Genomic DNA, 20,284 nt, shown 5'->3' on the forward strand with positions numbered 1-20,284 from the left:
ACTACCTTTATCGTTACCTTCCGTTTAATAATATTGTTACTAGTATGAAAATTATGAATTTGCCATGTCTATTGTTATCTTTATAGTTACTATTAGTGTTACTATAGGATGAAACAGTAACGATAACTATAAAATGGGATAGATCCATAATTCTAGATAAACACAATAAATAATTCAATTGTGCTTGCGATTCAAATTTATTACAATTCATATCAATAAAGTTCATTCGGATTATACCAATTTTTATTACGGTTTGAATATAAAAAAAAAAAAGGTTCATATTTCAAATACATGCCACAAAAAGTTGAAAACTGAATAAAATTAACCCATACCCATCTCAAGTAGACAACAACTAGAGTAAGCATTTCCCAAGTTTTTAAAAAATCAGGAAGCTAGTCCAAACATTAACTTCCATGTGTTGTTTTGTTAGCCATTCACATTTCACTCTCCTCAATTTCTTGCCAACTTTGTTATTGCCTCAACCACTTGGATGCATGATTTCAAGCATATTCGCTGAAGTAAAATCCTTACATATGTAAATTAACATTACATTTGTTTTTGTTTTTTTTCCTTTTTCTTTATAAGAAGAGAAGCCTTATAACAGATGACTTTGGAGACCCATATTTTAAGTTTTCAACATAACAAATCAGTTATTCTGAAGCCAGTCTCGAGCAGCCACCAGATCGGGAAGCACCACTGCCCCAGATTTTCTCCATTCCTCAGCATCTAATGTCTTAAATCTATCCAATAACAGACCATGCATTCCCACACTCTTTGCAGGAATATAATCTTTCCGCAAGCTGTCTCCAATGTGGAGAGCTTCTTCTGGGGCTATATTTCCAGCCCTCTCGATTGCAATCTCGTAGATTCTAGGATCTGGTTTCTCCACACCCTCGAGACCGGAGAATACACCAAAGTCCCATTCCGATCCCTGAATAGTCATGAAGCATAATATCCATTAGCAAAACTTGCTCGTGTATTCAAAAAGAACACTCTTAAATAAAAAAGAGTACCCCTACCCACTACTCACTGTGGTACAAAATATACTAATATCAGAAGGATTCTAAGATCATTTGTTAAACCATGGAAATGAATAATGGCCATTTGCATTCACATGTGTCGTAACACATCATTTGTCCTCCAAATGCAAATGGTAGTGATATTGAATATTCTCAAGTACTTAAAAATCACTTAAAAGTACTTTTCGAAGCACCTTATTAATGCCATTTTCAAGAGTGCTTTGAATTTCATTTAAAAATACAATTTTAAGAGTCATCTCCATCTCATCACAAGACCAAAATCTAGATGAACAGTATGCAAAAAAAAAAAAAAAAAAAAAAAAAAAAAAAAAAAAAAAAAAAAAAAGGTACAATGAGTTCATACATACCTGATTCAAGCCTAAAGCTGGAAGGATCACATCCTGGTACCGGTATTCTGCATTACTCACGATGCCAACCATAAGACCTTGCTCACGCACCCATCTAAGAAATGGTTGGGAATCTTCGAACACCTTATAAGGAGCGGATGAACCAAAGGATGCATATATACGTCTAAACACCTTCTCAAAAGTCTCTTCATCATAATCATATCCAGCCTATCGGTAAAACAAGATTTTTCACGTCACAAAAATTTTCCAATTATGTGCAAATTGTAGTCTGAAGGTTTTTTCAGTTCTGAGCTAGCGGTTGATGTGTCCCATTCTACATATGATATAACAACAGGTTTGACTCGGACTGACTATGCCTTCAAAACAGAATGTGGGGACAAAATTCTTACAAATGTGACAGCTTGAAGAGAATATGGAGAGAAAATTCTTATAAACGTGATTGGCTGAAGAGAATGTGTGAAGAAATTTCAAACAAATGTGATTGCCATGAATCTAATACTATTAACTACAAGCTATGCAAAGTCAATATAAATGAGAATGTCTATGAATCTAGTTCACTGCAAAATGTCGTGCCTGTATATCTAGATGGATATATCGATCTCTTACCCTGATAAAGGAATCTCTAACGCAAGTTTTCCACCAAATGATGTTAGGCATTTTTGCTGCATATCCAAAACATGGATAGTTTTTTGCCATCTCCTTGTAAGCAAGTTTAAATCCCTCATGCACACGTTTGTAGTCAGGGCATGGCAACCCCACGGACTTGGCTGCCATGCAATAGTAATCACCTAGCTCACCTTTGTAAGCTAACAATGTACCGGTAACATCTATGGTGATGCAACGCAACTTTGACAAAAGCGACATGTTAATAAAGAAACCGTTGCAGTTCCAAAGTGAATGATATTGACAATCGCTGCTAATGATTTTTTTTCTGAAAGCACCCAGCTAACAGACTTCAACCAAGCAGCCAGCTACAGCATTAACCAATAAGTCCTGCATTTAAGTACATGTACATCTTAGGTTATAAATACACAACAGCTGTTCAAGCAGATAAAAAGCAACGTGTCCTGTAGACAATTCAACTTTAGTGTTGAAATACCAAAAAAGGAAAAAAAAAATCCATAAATTCCAAATACTGACCATTTTGTACATAAGTTCACAAATTAGACCTTTTGGTTCACGTGGCAAGTTTAATAAGATGGTGAATGATTCTAATAGCAAAATGTATGCGAAAAACATAGGTGATGAGAATAGAAGGAAAGATGATAATTTGAACAATAAGCAAAAAACTGACAAAGTATATATCTATGCTGCGAGTCAGTTGTCATTTGTAATTTTCTTAAACTCCAATAGCAGGTAGTTTGTGGATCTCCTCCTTGATCTTTATGAACAATTTAAAGCATCTCACAGTATTCTCTTCAATCAACCAACAACCCGATATTTCATGGCTCCTACTGTAGCTTACTAGATAATTTCTACTTGCTTACCTGCATCGCACTGAATTTTGGGGGGTGGGAGTGCAGACATCAATGTCCATTAAATTTAGGGCAGTTTAACTGATAATGAAAAATTCAAGTCTAAATATAAATATTAATTCCTAAGACAGATACAGTTTCATTCCTCTTTTCCTATTTGCTCCCTACTGTGTCAATGTATTTCAACGCATTCCTTCTACCTAAGACAGTTTTCAATTTCATTCCCCTCTTTTTTTGAAAAACGTTCTATGCTCCCTACTGTGTCAATGTATTTCAACGCAGTGCTTCAATAAAGGTTCATAAAAGTTAAAGCTCCCATTTGATTACTTTTCATCTTTAACCTGACCATTACTTCAATCAAAATAAGAAAAGGACAGAGCTAGAGACAATGAAAAAGACCAAATGTGAGAGAAATTGAGGCAGTAAGAGAGAAAGGTTGAGTGGATGCGAGAAACAGAGGATTCTGAGAGATTGAAAGAGTAAGAGAGAGATGGAAGGAAAGAGTTTGATAGATGGAAGGAGGGAGAAAAGTTTCTGTAGCATGTAAAAATTTAAAAAGATTTCATTTTTTCCAACACACGAAGATAGGCAATACCAACCATCTTGTTTTTCAATTAATGTTAAATTGCACATCAAGGATTCAATTGAAGTAATCTGATACATTAAAAGGAAAACACAAATGTTGAAAGAATAGGAACAAAATTGAAAAACCACACACGAGACTTCATCGGTATATTTAGCCAAAATAAAATATCAATGCCAACACAATTAGCAGAACTGATTAGGAAGTCGGCCGCTGTTAAGGAAATTCTACAAAAAGTATATTTTTAATGATCAAAGGGGGATCTGAAAACATAAAAGCGCCAAAAAGATCTTCGATCATCAAATACATCAATGCCTACCCTGATGCCTTTTTCTTCGGGAGATATAAAGAAAGAAAGTTGTAGAAAGAGAGTGTACATAGGTTACATTTAATCAATGAACATGAAGGCCATGAATAACGTTAGCTTCACTTCAGAACTACTAACAGTGTCGAGAACTAACTGTGGAGCATGAAAAATGTTCTTCAGACTTAGAGATCCTCACGAAAATGATTAAAAAATGTGGAGGGAAAAAACATAGTTTGACTTTCTTCAGAAAACCAAACAAGCAAACAACTAGGATCAGATCACTGGAAATACTATAGACAAACAATGTTGCAACGATTTCTCAGCTGATTGATTAACCGGCGACAGTGAAAATTTCCCAAAAAACAAGGAGAAAGGGGAAACTTCGATACAGTCAAGAATATGAAGAAAAGCTCAATATCAAAATCACAATACTCGTAACAACAAAGTACTACAGGGACTACGAGATAAAGATAGAGGGAATAAGAGATTTCAATGAATAAGATGCTGCGAAAACATACCCAGAAGCCCAAAGGATGAAAAATTCGCAATGGTTGGCGCAAATCACAATGTCATCAGAAGCTAAAAGCTTCGGCAGGAGGTTGGTTGAAGTAATGATGAAGAAGGCAAGGCATGGGGTTTGGGGAATGAAAAGGTTTTGGATACTTATACAATGGAGGGAGCTTGATTTCGCATACCTTTCGTCCCAAGTTTGAGAAAACCAATGGGTGAACTGTACATATACATTCTCCCCACTTCTGTTCGCCATTTCCGTTTCTTCCCCCTTTCCTCTTCCGTATTTACCATCTTACCCATTTAACCTAGCATTCTATTATCATATGTTGATCTCCGGTCCAAAAAAGTTTATTGTAATTGGATAAAGAATATTCGATCCCCCTTTTAGAATCACATGAACACTTTTAAAAACAATCTAATTTTAAAATATTAGCATAATTCAATTTCGATTCCATTTTGTTTTGTAGTTGAATTTTCATATCTTTACTACATTTGATCCAAAATATTAAATATGATATGAAATGAATTTTTTTTTTTAACATTAGAGATTTGTGATTGTGTATATCTATTATCTTAACCTTTACCTAAGTGAATTATGTTACGCTAGCCCTAATTTCTCATATTAGCAAAGCAATAACTAGAGGTTGAGTATTTAAAGCTGTTTGTTTCGGCAACTTTCAATTTTTATCTTCCATAAAGTTTTGACAAAGCCTAATTCAATAACTTACAGAACTTAAAATTGTTGCACGTAAATTCATAATTTTAACAAAATAACAACTTTGACTATGTTACTATTAAAAGCAAACCAAGAGGGGGGAAAAAAAAAGTGCTTTACTTTCTGAAAGAAAAAAACATTAATTAAAGCGCAGTTACTTGGCATTAATTAAAACGCAGTTACTTCTTTATTGAAAAAAAAAAAAAAAAATTCAAATTCTGATGTGTGCCGAAATTTAACTTTATCCTATGGTTTGAAAGAAAGGGGAATTCTATAAATAAACAACGCGCTTGAAATATTATTAAAAAAAATAATGTCATTCACAAAATTTCAGGTAACTTCATTAAAATAACAATCAAAGCAAGTAATATTATAAAATCTAATAGAAAAAAATATATAAAAAAGTGAATATCTGTTTAGGCCTCAAAATTGGAGGGAGAGGGCGTGATTATTGTTATTTCGAAGAAGAATCAGAAAGTAAAATGGCGTCTTGGCAATAAATCTTGGTTTTGGTTAGGAAATAGAAATAAAGGGAAATTGGAGGGCATCTGATGAAAGGCAAAGTTTGAAAGAAAACTGTGGACTCAGCCCACGGGTATTATCCCTATCTCTCCCTCTTTGGGAATTGCTTTATGGAGAATGTAATACCACTCTGGTTTTGGGTTTTACATTCACTGCTTCCGCTCTGGTTTTTTATTTTCATCGTCTCTGTTCACCACGGTTCAAAATTCGAATTTTCACATTTCTTTCTATTCTACCCTGTATATGTTAACAACCAATTGTACTAAAGAAAAAGAAAACAAGCATGTTAAAAATTTAAACTAGATGCTTGTTCAAAATAAATAAAAATGTGCTTAAATAGATGATATAGTGATAGTAAAAACACTATGCTCATTTTGGCAACAACAGTTCAATGTTAGTTACAATGTATTTTCATTTCAAATATAATATATATATTTACTAACCCCCTCCACCTTTTCTTTTCTTCATTTGGTATTCTAAAACTCAATGAATGATTATATTAACATTTATTACACACATTTTTCTTGATTGGATTAGTTTTTTAAGTGTGAAAATAAATCATTTTGAAAAAAAATTGAAGTATTTACTAATCACTCAAAATAATTTTTGGAACACTTTCAAAGTTCATTTTAAACCGTCTTTATCAGAAGAGTTTAAACAAAAACAATTTTTTCAAAAAACACATTTTTCTCTAGTCAATCTAATCCAACACTCATACAGTCAATTTTCCAGTTTTAGAAACCACCTCCATGCTGGAGAGGGGAAATTCTTGATTCTTAGTCATGTTTCTAAAACTAGAGAAAAAATCAAAACAATTTTCTCCACAACAAACAATACAGTACATCATCAAATACAATTTGAAACAAATTGTCAGGTAAACAGAGCTTGAAATGTCTGTTTTTCCCCTCTTGGAATGCATCATCTCAGATCTCGAAGTTGATAATACAAGTTCATGTCAGTTGAGCGTCATGTTAGCCTCATTATGCATCTAACAAGATCAAGACTGGCAATACTTAATGCATGACTTTCAAATGCAATACTTAATCTGATGATATTTTGCAACAAAAAACGAACATAATTAATATAAGGCTATATCTGTAACACCTACAACTGCATACATAAATTTTAATGGATCTATAACCTTAATCAATGGAGTGGTTTTAAGTTTTTTAACAGTAATATCCTCTCTCGAGTATATTTGTCTTAGACAAATACTTACCAATCTTAAGAATGTCCATCCTTTGAGGGATTCCTGCTCTGTAGCTTTCACAAATCATTACGGAGATAGTACACATATACAACTATGATATCTAAAGAAAGCACAAGTGTCAACTACTTTTGGAAGGTAGAAAGTAATGAGCAAGGGTGGAACCCCGATTTGCTGTATTGGATCGCTTGTGAGGCCTAAGCCAAGACCATATTTCCTTCTGCATTTCAGGCGGCAACTCTTCAATGACCGAAATGTCAATTTCGTCAACTTTATAATTCCATCTTTCACCTCCTTGTTCACCATGATCAGACAATCTTAATTCACTACTGTGTCCATCTGGCATTATATACATAAAAGTTCAGTTCCAAGTGCTTATTCACTATTACAGATCAATTCTATGCCTAATATTTAATTCAAAGGGGATAGAAGAGGGCAATATATTTGAAAAATACCAGCAGATGACAAGTTATCTTGGATGCTTTCAGCAAATTCATGATTCCTTGATGTGGAAGAGTGATCAGGCTTAAAGAATCTCAAGATTGAAGCTGTGCCCTATCATCACATGTTACAGAATAAAAACAACAAATCTTCAAAATGTGATATCTCTATTAGTTAAACAAGAACTTTTCTGGATACAAAAACAATAGTTTCTTTCAAAATTCAAATGTACAAAGATCAACCATTTTTTTTCAGAGTATATTTATGTATCCAGTTGGCACCCATTAAAAATCCACCATTATGCTCTTGAATTCCATAGGGGCAGCCAAACAATTGTATATAACTTCGTTGATCTATTGAAATCTTTACTCCCATACTTCATAGCAAAATCCCTCCATGGTAACGGAACTGAGTAAATGAAATAGAATAACAAAATACATTGAAACCTTGTCTTTTGATTTGTTCCTTTTAGTACACAGCGAAGAAGTAATTCTTGTGTTCTTGGACTTCTGCTCTTCTATTGGAATTATTTGGAACTCACTTTTACTTGAGCCTGAACAGAACTTACTTTCTGTAAAAACCACCTGTATTTAGATTAGAACTGGGAAGGAAAGGAAAACACTTTGGAGTACATAAATTTACCTGCGACGACTACGGGCAGTTGAGTTGTTTCTATGATGACACCATCTTTTTCTAACTCTTTGGAAGAAGAACACGTATCCTGATTATCAAAGAATCTCGAGTTAGAAATAAGAAATGCTCTTTTACTAAAATTACTTTTCAATCAATCTTCAGAACTAGTATCGAAACATAGCATTTAGCAAGCATAAAAGATGATCCACTGAAGTGCTCAGCAACTCTTCACTCAGTCTTGTAGCAATGAAAATGCTCGTTACAATTTATCTGGGCACACGCAGAACTGCTTGATACAATTTGCAAATAGGAAAAGTGATCATATATACTTGGCGTTTGCAGTTATACCTATAGTCTTTCTAATATCTTTAATTGGTTCACAAAAGCTCAGAAAGGTCAATTTTGGAGCTGGAGGACCTAAAAGTAGAACTCGAAAACTATTGATTTAAAAAACTCAAGCTACCATAACATTAAAAGATCATATTAAAACAGCTTGATATGGAAGTCGTAGAATATGTTACAAGAACACAGATTCAGCAAAAGAACTATAGATTATCCTATACCATGACTTCTTCTTTCCATGAACCCCTTCCACCTTCCTCTTCATCCAAATTGCATCTATCTGTAGCCTTCCCTTCTTTTTCTTCCCCAGTGAATTTATCAAGAGCCTCACTTGAGTCAACTGAATAATTTGTACAACCTAAATGACTGTAGTCAAGCTCAATCTTCGTTTCTCCAGTACGTTCATCATGAGCTTCATTTGAATTCATCATGGAATAATTCGTACAACCTAAGTGACCAGGAAGTTCTCATCAATGAAAAATAAGTAAAATGAGGCAAAACTAGAAGGAAACATATTTCAACTCTTAAACCTGGATGTAAAGCAGTTTCTTGTATATCATTATCCTGAGGTTGCCCAGATGATGTGCAAGATGAATGCTGGACATGCAGGTACTTTGTAATTGAACATGTTCCCTACCACAAGCATCAGAAGGCTGAGAATTGAAATTAAAAGAAAAATAACACCAATGTAAAGAGAACTGATTGATCACTATGAGAGTCGAGTGGTTCCCACACACATCAACTAGTATTGTTCAACAGTAAATTCAGTTTGACCATAAAAACAGTATGAGTTAAGATGCTAAAACATTTAAACAATCATAGATACAATTTCCTATCAAATTCAGAAAGAAAACCTGGGAAGTTCTTTCAGCCGAAAGTGCATATTAACCATTCTTCAGCATCTTGTACTGACAAATAATAAATTAAAATAAAATAAACATTCTTCACAATGTTTCTCGATGGATATGGAATATTTGGGAGTTAAATACCTAGGACTTAAATGTCTAGGATAATGAGTGTCCGTGTTTGGATATGCAGAATAATTAATATATAAGTTAAATATTTGTCTTTGTTTTATATGCGTTTTGCTCAGGTAAAGAATAATTTAAATTAGGTTCATACCATTTTGGTACCTGTATTTGGAACTCATTCCATTTTAGTTCATGTACATTTAATAAGCGTTAAAATTAGCCATTATTGTTAGTATGAACTTTATTTGTATTAAATTTGATAAAGTAATAATAACTATAATTTCCATTTAACAACACACATAATGTGAATATCCTTCCAAACTTTATAGAACTATGGCTAATACAGATCAAACTTCTTCAGAAAAGTTAACCATAAACTATCAGTAGAGACTAATTTATGAACTATTGAAAGAATGAATTAAATTTAAACATCTGAAAGTACGGGGACTAAAATAGAACATGTCCCAAACTATATGGACCAAAATAGTTTAACCTTTAAATTATTCCTATTCAATTTTTTTTTTTATAAAAAAAAACTTTAAATTAATAGATTTTGTTTTAAAATAATATTTCTTAGTTAATTAAAATATTAATACTATATAATTAATAATAATATAAAGCACTACAAATTGTTTTGACATCAACTTGAAATTAATCGATGAGTATTTTCTCTCTCCTCCTATTCATTTCCCAAGAAAAATGTCTCATCTTCAAGAAGGACAATAAAATCTCATGTTTCATCCTTAGATAATAATTACATAGGTTTTAGAAGGTAAACATCTATGAAACAAATATGATTTTTTTTATATCTTTGCCAAAACTCATTTCAAACATGTGAAACAAACAGCCTTTAGTGATCAAACATAATCAGACCACAAAATTAGTTGCCAAGTATGCTCAAACTTACAGATGGTATGGTCATAATTTTACTTGCTGAGACAGAAAGAGAAGTTATTCTCCATCCACTGTTTGAATCTCCCTGGGTGTTAGCTCTGTAAGAACCTAAATAATCCCGCAGTGCAGCCTTAAATAAGTTTAGTGCATCCTCCTGAATTTTAGCAGCACCATATCTCAAGGGACAAGACTTGGATGGGAACTTTTTATGTGAATCTGAGTCACTCAACTGCACCACCAAGAATAATCATACCTCAATACATAATGAGCAGCAATCCATCTTATGAATACTTGATTCGTGCTGTGGGACAAAATCTCAGCAACATGTCAAAGCACAAAAAACATACCCTGTATGCACTAGCATGAAGTGTAAGGGTGTGAGCCATCCGCCTATTCTTATCTAAATCAGAACAAAGACGCTCGCTCAGTTCTTCAGAAAGTTCAGTTAGCCAGTGCTGAACCTGCAGAAGGGGGAATGATGATGGTAACTCTGTGATGGTTAAACAAGGCCTTCCAAACATGTACCTCCAATCTTATGTCTTATCCTAAGGGATTAGAAAAAAATCTCCTAGCATATGGAAGATGTATGGAGCAACAGTAAGCAGCAAAGCATAGAAAATGCCATACGGTAAAGAACAAAAACAAATCCATTTGCAAAGTTTGTTTTGATGCCAACGGACCTAGAAACCATTAATTTAAGCACAAATACACACGAAGAATCCCTACCTCCCATGTTATCGAACTCAAAAAAAATCAAAATCATGTCAAGTAAGAATTTTAAAGAACAGATCCATTATAAATACTTCAAAATTGACAAAATAAGACAAATAGCAAGTGGATTTAACTGAATATATGGTAACATCAATTTAGAATATCCAGCATTGGACACTCAAAACACTTCACATCAAAACCTTAATCAATATGCAATACAAAGGACACTGCCCATCCTCCTATATACACGCTCACATCAAGGAAAAAAGACAGAAAAGAAAGAAAGACCAAATGACGGGAAAATAAATCTCACTGATGTCCTCAATAAAAGAAATAATAAACAAAAAAACGATATATATATATATATATATATAAATTTAAAAAAAAAATCTTAAAAAAAAAAAAACTGACTGACAAACTTACTGAAGAAATTGTCCTCAGAGCTTGGGGCCCAGGAAAACTCTTCCCAGAACCATGGCTTTTGGGAAGAAGGCGACATTCTACTTCTTCCCCACTGATTCCTCTAGCAATATTCCATAACCAAGTACTGAGCAAAAGGAAAAAGTAAAATTATTATTTTCCAAAAAAAAAAAAAAAGGAAAAAGTAAAATCATTCTATTACACCTGTTCTGTTGATTAGTGACCAGGCAAAGAGATAACCCTACAAACCACAATAGCCTTTGATGTTCTCTCGCAACCCCCCAACCACCACCAAAAAAACAAACAAACAAAAACAACTTCACAAAGTATGAAACTACAAATAAGAACCTTTATTCATTGTCTACTTTATTCTGTTTTCTGTTTCATCGCAGTTATTCAGAAAAGATCCAACATTGAATTCAGTTAACAAATACCCAGTATTGATGCCATAACATTCTTGTAGCTTCTGCTCTGAAAATTTCAATAGATCTCCAACAGTGTTCACACCAAGGTCACTTTCTAAAGAACTCCCAAGCTTCCCACCTAGTTGCTTCCTGCCACAAAATTTCAGAACTGACACAAATAAGTAAAATGTTAACATAACGTTAGCATGTGATATGACATATGGAGACTTACATTTTTTTTATTGGCAGCAAATCAAGCAATCCTTTCACGCAGGAGAGAGGCACAACAGTTTGTTGGGCAGGTTTATTCATGGCACTCGCAAGTTTTGCCAGCATCTGCTCACAATCTCATATATGATTAAAATATATATGTGTGTGTGTATTAAATGATAGGATTCAGTATGAACAAATAATTCCATCCAACCTTGTTATGAGCAATTCCAGCAGAACAAGTAAACTTGGTCTCTCTCAACACTTGCATCCTTAATTCAGCAACAATTAGAGTCCCACAAGCCAACAGCTTATCACGATAATCTGCATCGCACTTCGTAAGCCACATCCTTACACATTCTAGGCTGTCACTTTGTCCCTGACTTAAAACCAATTTCAATATTGAATATAATACAGTGGCTGATGACCAAGCCAGTTCATAGCTAATATTATCAACATTATGGAGTAGATTTAATTTCTTAGAATTTTATTGGTACAATTGGAAAAAGCAAAACATCTCGTTTATACCAAGCTAAAAGGAAGAGGGGAAAAAGATATGCATATAAGAAATAAGAATTTGAGTCTTAGTGATTCCCCTCAAGTTTATGGTGGTTTATAAGAAAATGTCGGGAGCAGAGTTTTCACTGGAGAAATCTTTCGGAAGAACACATGTTTAATAGAAAGAAATCGGCTTCCTTTTTCAAAAAGAAGGTTTTCAAAGTCAAGAAGGGCATTGATACAAGCCAAATAACAAAATTGGATGGTTTTATCGGCAACATTCTCAAAGAGCAGATAGTGAAGGTATTCCAAGACTGTATTCCAAAAAGAGGGAACCTCCACCCACAAAAAAACTAAAGAAGTGCTTTCAGTTGTTCATGATCATGAACAGACTATAGTTACAAAAGAATTTCCGACTAAAACACTACCAAGAAGCAGCGTGTTGTACGTGAAGTGTTATTCCTGGTACAAACTTTTATGATTATGATCAGTCACTTATTTGTGTTAAGGCTCTTTTTGTAACTTATTTGTCCGCTATAGGCTTTCAGCCACTCATTTATCATTGCATCAGTGAAAGCTTATATATATATATATATATATATGTATGTATGTATGTATGTATATGTGTATATATATAACGGTCAAAATTATAATGCAAATTGGGCCTAATAATTAACATGTTTTATGTCTCTACATATTTGAGTCATGACTTAGAAGGAGATCAAGAATGAAGAAATCTCAGAGATTGTATTTGACCTCTTGATCAAGACCTAGGACATGTGATTTAAGAGCCTCAACATCAATAAATTCCATGCTCTCTGGAGGAGTTTCAATTAACATTGCTTCAGCAGCATCGGTAAGGTCAAGATATACTTCATCAATTGATGCTCTCTCACACCTTCCCTTCTTTGAAAGAACACTAACAACCTACAATTTTGATAGTTCTCCATCGTGAAACGTCAACGTTCCTTGTTAACAGAGACGACTTAATGCACAAACGGGCCTACTGACCTCTGAACCTGCATCCCGGTATGTCTTGAGGTCTGCTTTACCACGTGCCACAGGAACCTGAACGAGCTGAATTTGAGGGCAGACTTTCTTTGCCTCATCACCTCGCATCGATCTGAAGCTAATTAGATTTTTTAAGAGAATAAACTATAACTCAGGGGAAGAAGGGTCTATACCTCTTCACACCAAATTTGCGTGCCTCGTAGCCAACGGCAATCAAACCACCACCTTTCCATGAGTTATATTGAACCACAGCAGTAGGTAAACCCCTTAACTGTGGCTGCTTCCGTTGCTCAACTGCAGAAATAATAACAATTAACAAGAAAGCTTGAGGGAGAAAAAAAAAAAAAAAAAGACTTTGTCAATCAACCATAAAAAAATGTTGTCTGGCGTGATAACAAAAATAGAGTATGAAAAGCATGACATAGACAAAATTTTTCATAACTTCTCTGATCATACATTACTAATTTCTGCAAGAGGGGAATACGGAAATCTAATCCATGATACTAATGCTAACCTTTGCACCCAAAGGAATACATGAACCCCACTAACAGCTCATCACGAAGTTATGCAGCAACAACCTAAATTTCCTTGTCATATAAATCCTTATCAAGAATCTTTACACTCTCGCCAAAATTGGATACCATCACCATTGATCCCAGAAGCTTATGTAGATGGATTACAGTAAATTTAATCCTATACCAATACTTCACTCCTCTCACTTGTGGGCTTAAAAATTTGTAGAAGACCCAACAAGTGAAAACCAATATTAATAATGAGAAAATGATATTACAAAGATTGGAGCACAGGACCCCTCACTGATACCATACTAAATCACCGCAAGACTCAAAAACTTCAGCTAATTGGTTACGATAAATGTATTCTTATATCAATACTTAACAATAACCTATGTTTTTTAGATAGGAAATGAACTTTTCATTTTGAGTGAACCACTTTGGCTTTCTATTTTTCTTCTTCTGATCAAGAAAACTTTCATGGGAAAAAAAAGTAAGGCGCGAGATGACATGAGGTTAGAAAGCAGCCCCCATAAAAACACCAAAGAACTAGACATTTCAGCCATTAGGAACTTCGAAGTCCGAATTCAAAGTTGATGGTAGTTTATAAAGATCAGTATTCGAGTGGGGAAGTAGAATTGGAACGAAATGGGTATCTCAAAATAGTTGGGAGAATGGGAGCATAACAAAGTGTATAAGAGAATTGGAACCTTGAACGTAGAAGCAGTCCATATCTACGTGAGCGATGATTCTGACATCTGACGATTCCGGCTTCGCTACCGGCATCCCTACGCGATGCCCTGATCCAGAGGATAAGCATAAGCCAATTCCAACACCGTCAGAGCAACACACTCGTGAAAGGAAGGGAATGAGTAGTGTGCTTCTTCTTCTTCTTCAAGTAAGTAATATCAGGGAATGTTTAGCAGTTAGCATGCAGTGGCAGATGCATCGATCGAATACTAGTTCGTTTTACGAACATCGACGAATTAGAACTGGAACAAGGAGAGAAAATTAGACGAAGGGACTGCTCGGAAACCCATAAAAACCAATAAAACATAACCCGAACCAGAATGTGTAAACAGGATATTGTAATTTGCAAAAGAAATACACGTTCATTGCGAAATTTTAAAATTAACAATCTCCATGACTCTTATTTCGCCGTTCGTGTGAAATTGATCAAAATACCGCTTTTTTTTTTTTTTTTTTTTTTTTTTTTTTTTTTTTTTTTTTTGGCATGGATAGCCTCTTTTCAGGGTGCCCATGAAGAATGGTCACCCACGAGAAAACAAAATGAAATTTGGCTTCCTGCTTGCATCGACACGTTTCGTCCCTGAAATCTACCCACATGATCCTCGATCACCTGATGCACGATCTTTGATCATTCGATGTACAATAGCTTTTTCACGATATTTGCCACATCATCACTGATCGCTAGATGTAAGATTACTCGATGAATCATCCTCGGTCCCCAATGCACGTTCTCGATACCCTCTAACTTTTTGAACTCTTACGTACCCACTTGAAACTTGGATCTTAAGCTAATTTTAGGATATTTTAAAATAATTTAGGGTTAAAGGTGCTAAAACCCTAAATTAAGGATATTTTGGAGTTAAATGACATTCAAGGGACTTTTAGTTGAAGTTATGAATTATTTATGGAATACTCAGGCTGAATAATTGTTTAGAGAGTAACCCTTGGCTTGTGACTTGATTTGTAGGCCAAACAAAGATAGGTGAAACTTACAAGTCCGAGGGGACAAATCGGTGACACTGGGTGACGTATGTTTTCAAAATGAATTCTTTTAATGATTTTAAATCATGATTTTGTAGAAGTATATCAACATGCAGTGGAAGCAACAAGAATCAAGAAGCATTCTAATTCATTAATTTTGGCTCTGAATCTAAGCATGCTCATAAAATACAAAGTGAGTTTCATGACATACCTTTGAAGAACACCTTGAATCACGATTCTCAGCTGCAAATCTTCCCCAAATCTCGTTGTGAACCACCTCAAGATCTTCCCTACTATTCACTTGGAGCTTTAGATTGAGTTATGAGACTCAAAATAAATTTGAATGAAGGGAATTTGGAGAAGAAATTCACTTATGCAACTTGAAGAACACTTCTTCAACCTTACAAGATTTCAACAAAACTTCAGCAAGTTCATCAGCTATTGCATGCCCGATTTTCTCTTCCATCTTCTCTATGTATTACAGGACATTCATGCAAAGAAGAAGGTTGCATGAGGTGCAACTCAGGCTTGGAAGATTGAAGCAAAATCAAGTGGGAAAATGAGTGAGCTACTTGATGAATGTAGTGGCGAAATCTAACTTTTCTCATTTTTTGTTTTTTCAATTTTGCTTTCAATTTTGTTTTTTATTAAATTGATTTCCAAAATTAATTTAGTTTTTCAAAATTAAAACTTTATTAATTTTACAAAATTGATTTCATAAATTAATTTTCTAATAAAATTAATAATAAATAATTAGTTAAACAAATTAATTAATTCTAATTAATTTAATATCACATTAAATTATTTTTACACAAATTCACCCTTCATGAATTTAATATTTAAATCATATTAAAATATTAATTAAATTCTTCAAATCCGTTTAATTCCAAAATTAAACGTGTAATTATATCTTATATAATTACTAATTCCTTAAGTCTAATTTAAACGTTTCAAATTAACTTATCACGCTACTCTAAAGCTAATCTATTTATGAGCTAGTAGGGGGACCTCGTGGACCTACTGATCATGGGCTCCAATGATCTGAGATTAATTGGCTAAACTCTTTACACTGAATTAACCCTCATTCGTTAACTAATGGGTCACCCCACTAAAGGCCATAGTTGCACTCCCCTCATTGCAAATATATTATGTCCACTCGATATAACCATGATTAGTAAGTTAACCCTTCACAGGTTGTTCGTAATAATGGTTGAATCAAATGTCTATTTTACCCCCGAGATTACCTCTTATTCCTTAAGTCCCACTGATCTTCTAATGAACAATGGTTTGTGATCCGATCATCAAACCGAGTCCATCTTGGGTCAATGAGAGGGTGGGGCCTCTTGTTTAAGGCCCGAAGTCACCACTTTAAGTGAACAACCTCTCTACTATCCCTGAAAGTGGTAGAGTGAATTCCATCTTGCACCCTATGTCCTCAGTTATCTACTCGGTCTTACCCTTGAAATGGAGGTTTATTCAGCCGACACTGTTGAGCCAACCCTCACCCATGCAAATCTAATGATATCGAATAAACAGGAGTTCATACTTAGCTTAGGATTAAGGTCAAGTTACCTAGGTCATCATTTTGAAATAGTCAGTCTTAAACAGTAAACAACGTTATAAAGTAAGAGTGACTGATTTCGTGGTCCGATCTTGTACAAACCCATTGCACAGGACGCCTCCACTCCTCATGTCATAACATGTACGAATTAGGATCACATCGTCTGTAGCACTTTACAACTCTTTGTAATAACTACAGAGTGGATCACATCCAATAATGTTACCAGAATAAGACACCCAACCTTATTCATATACTATAGATCATTTTGACCATTATTTACTCGAACCTGATCCACTTTTATGTCTCCACATAAAGTTAAGTACTCATGTCATAGTCATGAATCTTTTAGTTTATTAGATTTATTTTAAAACGAAATAAACAATACATATATTCAATAACAACTTATTGAATTTTCAGAAATAAGTTTTATTGTTTACAAACCACGAGTTTTAGGACATAAAACCCAATAAATTTTCCCTTAAATAAATTGTTTATTTTGATAAGTTCTTGAATATAGTTGACTTATCATAAATGTTATGAGTTATATTTTCCATGAGCTATGTTTTAAGCATGATTATACAATTCGAGCATTATTAGCATGATTCCTAACTTTATAATTTTAAGAAAAGATATGTGCTCTTCATGCTTTGTTATCTTGGATTAAGTGCAAAACCCTCATGTTTTAAAAGTACAATTTTACAAGCTTTGAAGTATGTACCCTGATTTAGAGACTCCCGATACTCAAGGAGATAAAGGTATTTAGGAAGTTTAGAGAATGAGTATAATAGGTCTTTGGGACCCACCTCGGTGCACATATAGGCTTTGGGCCGTGTGCAGGGGTGCTTAGCCTTTTGGTGGTATTTCTATGTGCATGTATGAGATTTATCGACGCTGATTGTATTGAGATTACTCTACATCGACCCTAAGTGTATCGAGCTTGCTCTACCTCAATTAAGGCTTAGGGTACAGGTTTATGAATGTTTATGAATTATGAGATTACAAGTTTTATGTATGGTTTATAGATTATGAGATTTACAAACATGATATTCCATGTTTTAAGGTTTTTCAGATATTCTTAGTTTGAAATTATGAAAATGATTTCTAATGTTGTTGGTTTTGCTAAGCCAATTAATTTCCAAGCATATTTATAAATTCCGAGTTCTGAAACAAAAACCTATTCTTGGTTTCTCATTGACTATTAATATTTCAAAGCATGTTTTTACTTAACTAGTCACTCGCTGGGCTTCCCAGCTCACATTTTTAAAATGCTTTCTTCTCTAGATAGTGAACGAGTTCTCGGTACCTAGGCTACTGTAGATAGTTTGCCACCTTCTTAGTTGTAACGACCCGACCCCCTAGGACTTAGGTAAGGCCATTACTAAAATAAATGCATGCGCAGAATTTAAAAATAATGCTCAATTATTTGAAATAAATGCTAATTAAATAAGAGAAGTTCAAAAGACATTTATTAAATGTAATTGTTAAAACAATAATAGGGTACCCATAATTCGTAAAGACTATTAAAAGTATGCAAAAGACATAATCCTTAATAATAAGTTTAAGACAATAAAACTAAACATTAAGGGAAAAAAATATAAGGATTCTAAATGTCATGATGCGGAAGCGTAAAAACTAGTCCCAGTGGCACGATCACAAATTTCGCTACGCCATCGCTGGTGCATCTCTACCCTTACCTGAAACATCAACATAAGAAAGAATGAGCATGAAATACTCAGTAAGTAACCCCACCAATGGGGTCAGGCTAGGCATCTATGTCCTCTAGATACCCACCTATGGCACATAAACAAATGGAATAAACAAGAGACTGAGTCCTGTCCTATTGTAGTTAAGTATGCCCACAAAACTGATGAACCCCAAAGGGAACACAAACTGGTGAATCTCGAAGGAAACACAAACTGGTGAATCCCGAAGGAAACACAAAACTGGTGAATCCCGAAGGAAACACAAATTGGTGAGCATCTAACTAATCAATGAGGATATTCACACAGTCTCAACGTTCTAAGAATCAACATTGTACAATTCTAGAACATACATGAAAATCCCTGATACTATGGCTCCATCACATACACATGATTATTAACAACATATCATACTACATTCATGTATACCTTACATCATAATTCCACAGCATGCAAGTAAGTATGCCTCAACACCAGCAAATCAGATATCAACATATGAAAACACATACCATCACATACTAACAATCGAGTACCTAGGTGTATTTTAAACAAAATAGAACCTGTACCAGAACATACTTGATTCAGGTCATACTATCAGTCAACGTGCTAATATTTACTATAACTTAACTTATCACGTGAACATACAAATAAAACCTGGCCCGTGGGCAGTTCCTGGTAAGATTACTTACCTTAATCGAAATTCCATAGATAACTCTGACAACCAACGATGACCGCGATTTGAAGAAACGACTCTACCATACGAATGCAACCATAAAATTTTAGTTCAATAATAATTGTGACATCTCAGATTCAAAACCACAACACCCCAAAAGCTTACCCAAGGAACTTGATTAACAACCATTCCAAAATCTCCTTCCAACAGGTTTTAACTCCCAATGGATGATAGCTTGGAACCTTAAAGATTCAAGGGTTAAGTCAACTTAATTTAGTAATCAAAACGTGCCCACAAACCAACAATAAGGACCATAATTCTTATCAAAACTCTTGTCGAATGATCTTGAATCCGCTGGACAGTCGCTGCTGTAATTTCCCAGCTCAAAAATCTAAAATCAAGATAATGCGACTAATTTAATCTTTAATCCAACTTAGTGGGCATCCAAAATCTTTCAAGAAACCCAACCACAAAATAGATCTTATCAAAATCTAAGAGTCAAGCTGCTGGAAGATGGTGCAGCACGCGACGATCAGGAGGTTTGATCGGCGGTGGAGCGTGGTGGTCAGGGGGCTGGAGTGGCGGCGACTCAAACAGCTCTCCGGCTGGGCGAGCGGTGCGACTTCGACGACGACTCTGTGGCTGGGCGAGCGGTGCGACGTCGGGTTTCGATAGTGAGAGAGGCGGCGGTAAGGAGGTTGTGACCGACAGTGAAGGAGATGGCGGCAATATGGGTTTGGGCAGTGAGGGAGGCGACGGCGAGACGGCTATGAGGGAGATGGGGGGTGCCCTTTTTATTTAAAAAAAAAAACTAATAATAATAATAATAATAAAAGGAAAATAGTATAACTCTAATTAAATCC

At 34.7% G+C, this 20,284-nt stretch overlaps 2 protein-coding genes across 6 annotated transcripts; both read right to left on the minus strand.

Annotated features, from left to right (window-relative positions):
* Positions 1–373: 373 nt before the first annotated feature.
* On the minus strand, positions 374–4,568 carry LOC120068814 (haloacid dehalogenase-like hydrolase domain-containing protein 3). 3 transcript variants are annotated; one of them, XM_039020447.1, is made up of 5 exons: positions 4,271–4,568; positions 2,875–2,884; positions 1,994–2,380; positions 1,388–1,594; positions 374–931 (listed from the first exon to the last, which is right to left on the minus strand). In XM_039020447.1, exons 3-5 carry the CDS (start codon positions 2,249–2,251, stop codon positions 647–649), a joined length of 750 nt encoding a protein of 249 aa, XP_038876375.1. In that variant the 5' UTR covers positions 2,252–2,380; positions 2,875–2,884; positions 4,271–4,568; the 3' UTR covers positions 374–646. The 3 variants fall into 3 exon arrangements, with proteins under 3 accessions (XP_038876375.1, XP_038876374.1, XP_038876376.1); XM_039020446.1 differs by lacking the exon at positions 2,875–2,884; XM_039020448.1 differs by lacking the exons at positions 2,875–2,884; positions 4,271–4,568 and adding an exon at positions 2,682–2,855.
* A 2,032-nt stretch (positions 4,569–6,600) lies between these two features.
* LOC120068813 (DNA polymerase eta) lies at positions 6,601–14,872 on the minus strand. 3 transcript variants are annotated; one of them, XM_039020445.1, is made up of 16 exons: positions 14,467–14,871; positions 13,418–13,538; positions 13,245–13,356; positions 12,990–13,160; positions 11,950–12,114; positions 11,758–11,861; positions 11,556–11,675; positions 11,125–11,248; positions 10,338–10,451; positions 10,004–10,219; positions 8,656–8,758; positions 8,347–8,573; positions 7,793–7,871; positions 7,597–7,703; positions 7,165–7,264; positions 6,601–7,048 (listed from the first exon to the last, which is right to left on the minus strand). In XM_039020445.1, exons 1-16 carry the CDS (start codon positions 14,540–14,542, stop codon positions 6,831–6,833), a joined length of 2,157 nt encoding a protein of 718 aa, XP_038876373.1. In that variant the 5' UTR covers positions 14,543–14,871; the 3' UTR covers positions 6,601–6,830. The 3 variants fall into 3 exon arrangements, 2 of the variants coding, with proteins under 2 accessions (XP_038876373.1, XP_038876372.1); XM_039020444.1 differs by having other exon boundaries at positions 7,597–7,721; XR_005479365.1 differs by lacking the exon at positions 7,597–7,703 and having other exon boundaries at positions 6,905–7,048; positions 14,467–14,872.
* Between the last annotated feature and the right edge of the window lie 5,412 nt (positions 14,873–20,284).

This window comes from Benincasa hispida, unplaced genomic scaffold, assembly GCF_009727055.1.
Source record: "Benincasa hispida cultivar B227 unplaced genomic scaffold, ASM972705v1 Contig1098, whole genome shotgun sequence".
In the NCBI taxonomy this organism is placed as follows: Eukaryota; Viridiplantae; Streptophyta; class Magnoliopsida; order Cucurbitales; family Cucurbitaceae; genus Benincasa; species Benincasa hispida.